The 7,436-nt window shown below is 40.6% G+C and overlaps 1 protein-coding gene across 1 annotated transcript; it reads right to left on the minus strand.

Annotated features, from left to right (window-relative positions):
- Positions 1 to 947: 947 nt before the first annotated feature.
- znhit2 (zinc finger, HIT-type containing 2) lies at positions 948 to 3,166 on the minus strand. The gene is made up of 2 exons (XM_044213384.1): positions 3,054 to 3,166; positions 948 to 2,823 (listed from the first exon to the last, which is right to left on the minus strand). Exon 2 carries the CDS (start codon positions 2,754 to 2,756, stop codon positions 1,017 to 1,019), a length of 1,740 nt encoding a protein of 579 aa, XP_044069319.1. The 5' UTR covers positions 2,757 to 2,823; positions 3,054 to 3,166; the 3' UTR covers positions 948 to 1,016.
- Between the last annotated feature and the right edge of the window lie 4,270 nt (positions 3,167 to 7,436).

A 7,436-nucleotide genomic window follows, 5' to 3' on the forward strand; every position in this document is an offset into this window, starting at 1 on the left:
GAGCACCGACTGAGCCGTCACACTGTTAGTGCCATTAATATAATGCTGTAAAACTGTTTATAAGTTTTGTTAAGTCTGTTGTAATTTTGGTATACTCTATAAATAAAGCTAACCATATATGTTATATGTGTGTGTGTCTGAAGATGAAAAGCTAATATATAGCATAATATCCACTTTATTCTGTATGTACATATTTATTTTGAATATTTAAGTTCTTTCTTGACTGTGGCTTCATAAAAAAGGTCCACCGCATGTCATGGTCTTCCTCAACAGATGGACTTTTGCCATGGAGAATGATAAAACTGAGCAATGACATCGCTCCATTATTTTTTAATAATTTATTGTCAATTTTCTATTTATGCTTCTTGCCTTGCAATACTTACTTTATCTTCATTTATATTTTCTCTTACTCTGTATATTGTTATGCACCAATACACCAAGGCAAATTCCTTGCATGTGAAAACCAACTTGGCAATAAACCTGATTCTGATTACAACTGAGAAAATTACACCCACTGAGGAAGCCCATGAGATGTGGTTAAAAGGCTACATTCTTATCATTTTATTTCATGTCAATTGTTATGCAAAAACCCACATAGCCGAATGAAAAAGACGTCAGTCTCAGGCATCTTACATCTTAAAATTTTATGACCAGGTCAAAGAAAAATGTAAATAAGCAAATACTCGACTGCTATTCTTACACTCTAGTTCTGCTTGTTAAACCTTTAAACTACAATTTCAACATGTAATGCACGAAATCATTACATAAAAGAGATGTCTGCTTATATTTTTTGGTGGCAACTGTTTTAATGCTAAGTAATAATAATATTAAACTTTATTTGCATTGCTAAGCTCATCCTGAACATAGTGTATATTAAGAACATATATTGTATTAACAGACCAGTTATGACCTTTTAGTGGTTGAATTTCACAGTGCGAAAAGATAAATTAGGTTTTCATATATTTTTATTACATCATCAACTTTTACAAACATCAGTATGTTCAAGAAAGACTTCTTTAGCTCAGTTCTTCAATTAACTTACTATTCCCTTTGGTTTTCTCTTTCATCAAGTTCTCCTCAACTACAGTCTTTGCTTTCTCCATGCTGCTCCTTACACTCTCTCTTTTACTGTGTTCGTTCCACAAGTTAATAGCTAGTGTACGAATCCGGTGTGCATTGTCCAACACCCAGGCTTGAAAGAATTCACACTTCTTGCTTGCCAGGAAGTACTTCTGTCTCCTTGCCCCTTCCTCTGCCTCTTTAGACAGTGCTTTTCTGGCCTGGGAGAGCACTGAGCGAAGCTGACTCAAGGCTGCCAGGCAGTATCCTGTAGCATCCTCTCTGTCTCTGCCGGTCATGATGTGAGCCACGGCTTCCACCGCCCTGGCTGGGGCAAGAGGATCCTCCTTGTCGAGGTAACCTCCACCCAAAATGAGAGTTTCTCCACAGTCTAAGGCCTCTTGGACAGAGTTGAACACCCTGCTAGAGTTCAGTGCCTCAGATAGAGCAAGAATCATGTCACAGAACTCAAACATCAGTGAATCAGTGTCATTGTTAAACAGGCACAGGGTGAAGGTGTAGCCAAAAAGTGCATTGACCAAACCATAGCATACCAGGGGAGATGGATTTGCACACAAGGAACTCAACTTTGGAATTTTTACAGAAATTGGAGGGACACTGGGAACTGTTGAACTTTGCTTGCTCGTCTCCTTTCTTTTTCCGCCTTTAGTCTTTCTTAACTTCTTAGCTGATTTGCCCTGATTCTGAACCACATCTTGTGATGTCTTGACTTTATTATCAATGTCCTGTTCATCCATAGTTGTTGAATTTTCTCTCTCCAGTTTGCTCACTTCCTCCTCAAGCACCTCCACAAGTGCACTCCCTCCCTCCTTATGCTCCTCCCACCACGGCTTCCACAGGGGAACCAGCCCACCAAGAGCTCCACCCTTCATCAGACCCATAAACATCTCTTTCTCTTTACTGTTGAGAAGTTCCCACAGCTCCTCTTCAGAAAGTTTGTCAATATCCAGCCCTGAGAGCCGATCAGCCAAGTCCAGCTCCCCTTCTGCACTTTCAGCATCCTCATCCATGTCTCCAGGCAGCAGCTCCCCTCCTCCAATCTCTTCAAGTTTCCTCAAAATAGCCTCAATCTCTGTTGCACTCCCTTCTCCAGACTGTTGAAGCTCTGCTAACCTGGACAGGAGCTCCACAACCTGCACTTTCTCTGTTGCCTCTCCTTCCCCTTCGTCTGTGTCATCTGACATAATACCTGCTGCTTTTAACAAACTTTCCATCCCCCCATCTGTCCTTTCCGCCTTTTGTCGGAGTGCCACAAGAACCTCCTGCATTTTCTTTCTCCCCTCACTTTCTGTTTTCCCCATATCCTTCAGCTCCTGTAGAACAGACTCCTTATAAAACTCCTCAGAGCACACGGAGTGACCTGGGCTCTGGTAGCAAGCCAAGCCACAGTATTGCAGGTTACACCGAGGGCAGGTGTAACAAGAAGGCTTACATTTACACAACATGCAGACTGCACTCCTTCTTGCTTTACTACCATCCACTGCAGCCTCCTCCCCTCGTGTCTCGGCTGGCGTGAGAAACTCCTCTTGTCCAGAAGCACTTCCTCTGGACGGGAGCAGAATCCCATCTCTGGTCACTGTGTCGGGCTCTGTGTCAGTCCACTCCGGCTTTGGACCGATATCTGTCAGAAGACTCCTCACAGACGGAGGAAGTCTCCGTCTAATTAATGGATTCATTAGCGGTTGAACTGGACCGATGTTGTAGCAAAGAGAAAGTTGAGGTCTCAAGTTCAAAAGAGGTAACCTAAGAATCAAACAAATGAAAACTATGTGAGTAGGATGTATGTATTCTCAGTTACGTTACTGTCACAAAGTGGATTTGACAGTGCTAACGTTAGCTACAAACACAGTGTGTGCTTTACGTAGCGTTACATCCGTAAAACGCTTTAAAATCACTTTAAAGGTCGCCAAGAAAGCTTTGCTGACAACGTTCAATGTCAAGCGTTAATATCCTGAAGAACAAACTGTACTTACTTCCCAGCTTTTGCACAAACACTAACGTTTCACGTTTGTTGACCGAATCGAGCCGCCATGTCGCTTTTTGATGACGTAACGGCGACTTAAAGCCGTGGTGCTTCTGCTGTTACTCTCTACAACTACTGCTACTACTAGTAATAATAATATTAATGATAATAATAACAATAATAGTAATTTCTCTTAAATCAGAATCAACTTTATTTAAGTAATCTGACTCCAGTTTTCCCATTGCTCTCAATGTACTTACACAGAAATAGACATAACAGCTGAACAAATAAAGGTAATAGCTAGGACTATCATGTGCACAAGTATGTGAAAAAATAGGTGTATTATATTATATATATATATATATACACCTATTTTTTATATATACAAAAATAAAACATCTATACAAGTCAAGTGTTTTTGATAACAATATACAATACAAATAGTGCAAAGAAATAAATATTGAAAGGATATACATGGAGTGTGTGATTATGTACAGTATATGCATGTATACATGTAATTTCTTTTAATGCATATTCAGAAGTGGATAAATAACAAAAAGCATTTTGTTGGCAAAATAATCTTACCTCAAGGAAAATTAAGTAGATGTTCTGGAGCTTTCAGTCATATCACATGATTTTCATAAGCAGATGGAGTTTGCCCAGTTGTCATGGAAATGTAGATGTTAAAAAATCTGAACACTTTAAGGGCTTTGTGTGCGAAATTTGAAGCCTAAGAAGTACGTTACCTAATAAGTTGTCATAATATCACCACCATCATATATCATTACTGAAAAATATTGAATGTAATGTAATATAGAAATTATCGTGTGACAGGCCATTTGATTTGAAACAACTTTTTTGTTCACACTGCAACATTTTGTTGAAAATATAGTATTGGGAATGGCAATGATATGCTGCCAAATTTTTAACAAAGATAATTTTTCTACAATGATGACTTATCTGTTGAACTGGAAACAAAATGTAATTTGGCTAATAATTTTCAGATCACATCAAAGAGAATCCAGAATCCATCCATAACCTTACAATGCATTGCAATTCGCATAGCTTTCTTTTCTTCAATTTGCCATATAGACCAATTGGTCTTGTCCAGTCCCAAAAATTGAAAGGTGTTGTATGTCTATGTTTATAAGTAGAGCCTACCCAAATCTGCCACCATCGCTACTTTGTTATTGCGTCCTGTGACCAGCCTTAATGCTGACCAACTGACTGAACAAATCTATCGTATTTGTTCCATGAGGCCCTACCAGTGGCACTACCCACACATCTGAATGTCTTTTTTTAGTCCAAATTAAGATGGATGAATCCAAAACTGAGAAAATCCATACCTGGCAACTAAATGACAGAACAAACTGTTGTTATCAGAATCAGAATCAGAATCAGAAATACTTTATTGATCCCCGTAGGGAAACTCTTTGTTCCAGTAGCTCTTCTTTACGTCAGTGCACACAGGAGAAAACGATAATTTAAACTATAAACAGGTCCGAAATAAATTAAGTAACATGTTGGTATAAGTATAAGATAAACTAAGTGTCGAGTACCAAGTGGGTTTACTGGTAGATGGTGAAGTACAGTATAAATACAATGTCACTAATTATGTAATAAATAATAGTAAAAGCGGAGGTGCATGCACTGTCGAGAGTAATTGAGGTATATCCGTAACAGTAATAAGAAAAACTAACAAGGGAAAACTAATATTGCACTTGAGTAGTAAACAGAATATTGCACAATTATTATTAAGATGTAATGCTCAATGTCCAGTTTAGTGACCTAGGGTCAAACAGACTAATCCTTAGAGGAGGAGTTAAATAGTTTGATGGCCACAGGCAGGAATGACTTCCTGTGGCGCTCTGTGGTGCTCTTTGGTGGGATGAGTCTTCCACTGAAGGTGCTCCTTTGTTTAGCCAGCACGTCATGGAGCGGGTGGGAGACACTGTCCAAGATGGCGTGTAGTTTGGCCAGCATCCTCCTCTCTGACACCACCGCCAGAGAGTCCAGCTCCACCCCACAATGTTACTGGCCTTACGGATCAGTTTGTTCAGTCTGTTTGCGTCCGCTACCTTTAACCTGCTGCCCCAGCATGCAACAGCATACAGGATAGCACTGGCCACCACAGACTCATAGAACATCTTCAGCATTGTCCGGCAGATGTTGAAGGACCTCAGCCTCCTCAGAAAATAGAGGCGGCTCTGGCCCTTCCTGTAAACAGCCTGAGTGTTCCTGGTCCAGTCCAGTTTATTATCCAAGTGTACTCCCAGGTACTTGTAGTCCTCCACAATGTCCACACTGACCCCCTGGATGGAAACCGGGGTCGCCGGTGCCTTGGTCCTCCGTTATGATGAAAGGTTGTGATGTTATTTAAGATAGAGCCCCTTTATTGTTGGAAAGCAGCCAGCCAGATTTGAATGACTCATCACAAGCATGTCTGCATATCACATGTAACTGTCCCACCATCTAACTTTCTGTCAATCTGTGTGTGCATCATGCATGTCTGTCTATTTGTGTGTCTTCCTGACTGTGCTGTGTGTCTACATCTCCCATGGGGCTGTTTGCTATGAGGTGATTGTCTCCTGCAGGGGGTCAAGCATGGTAAAGGTCATGCAGGTGGGGAGTTGTCAGATGGCTGTCCACCCCTCACTGGGCCAAGGGGTTCCCGTGCCGCCTGTCAGAGCCCGTGGGGAAAGGGGGAGGAGGAGGGGGGTCTGAGGTCGACGTGTGCCATGCTGTCTTGGCCCCACCCCTGGCTGCCATGCCAGCAGTCCTGGGTAGGCTGCTGCCTCCTCGTGTCCCATTTATTCTTCCCTGGCATGTCCTGTGACATGTTAGTACCCCCAACACTAAATCCACAAACTTACTTACTGACTGTTAGACTGGTGGTATGTAGAAATGCAGAATGTTATCCAGGTTAGGAAGGCTTGCTAAAGCTTTTTGTCCTCTTTGCATGAACCTAGGCACAAGTTTGGTATTTTTGCCTTTATTTGACAGTATAAACACAGACAGGTAAGATGGGTATGACGTGTAATGACCGGGCGGAATTGGACAGCAGCAGTTATATGTCGTAGGTCATAACCACTAGGCCACCCCAGTGAGACGATCTTTAGCCATAAAAACCTACATTTATAGCCTTTTGTATGGATATAATCTCATAATTATACTATTCATTTTTCCAGCATGTCATGTCCTACAAAAATTATATATTTTTTCTCTTAAAAAATAACACATATAGCTTATTGTACATCCTCATTATCCATCAGACATGTGGCACCCCTACATATACACACAAACACACGTCATTAGGACCCCTATGGTGTCAGTTAATATGCAGACAAGGTGGAAGATTTGGTATACTGATTAGTTTGATACAAGCAAACCTAACTCATATGATGAAATAAATCCTCTCATATTCAGTATAGTACATGTGGAGCTCCCTCCATACTCGTATGCCATACTATACTAATTGTGGGGGTCATGAAAATTTTCAGACTTAAAAATGGGATTGGAGTGCAAGAAAATGTAAAAAAAAAAAAATAAATAAAAACCTACAGAAAATGCATGGTAAAAACACACACAAACACACTCACACACATCCCGCTGTCTCCCACCAGCTGTCAGGGAGCAGGCTCTGCCTCTTGGGTATGTCCAGCCCTGGCATGTCTGGAGCTGTCTACTGTACAGCAGCAGGGTATGAGTGTGTGTGTTTGTCTGCAGCAGAGTAGACCTATGTTGATGTAGACTGTTCTGTCACCTGTCAGCTCAAAAGGATCTGGCATTATAGGGCACCCAAAAGGGATTATAGGGCACCCAAAAGGGTGTGGGTGTGTGTGTGTGTGTGTGTGTGTGTGGGGTCAGTTTCTATGTGAGCAGCCAGAAGCAAGTGTTTCAGTTTGAGTCACTGACTTTTTCACATACAATCAAACTTGAACTTAAAACTTGAAATTACAACATGAGGAAATTAATGTTGACTTTGTGAAAATATTAGAATATATAATGGCCAAAATCTCACCTCTAGTGTACAGTTTAAGAGATGAAATAAGATGAGATGCGTGTGTATAAAACTTTATTTAACCAGGAAAGCACACCTCACTGATTAAAAATCTCTTTTATAGGAGTGTCCTGGCCTGGGTTGCAGCAGCGCATACAACATACTGTAGATCGCAGATGTTGCATTACATATAACACATAATGAAATAGATAAATATAAAGAGAAGAATCACAGATCAACTAAACATATACGAGTAGAAGGTTAATAAACTACATTTTTGAAAAATAAATACATAAAATGGATAAATAACATAACAAACCCGATGACACTGATGATCACAATATATCCTAAAATTCCAAACCAATAAAATACTTTAGAAACGCTGTCAGTTAG

This window comes from Siniperca chuatsi, linkage group LG11 (assembly GCF_020085105.1).
Source record: "Siniperca chuatsi isolate FFG_IHB_CAS linkage group LG11, ASM2008510v1, whole genome shotgun sequence".
Lineage (NCBI taxonomy): Eukaryota > Metazoa > Chordata > Actinopteri > Centrarchiformes > Sinipercidae > Siniperca > Siniperca chuatsi.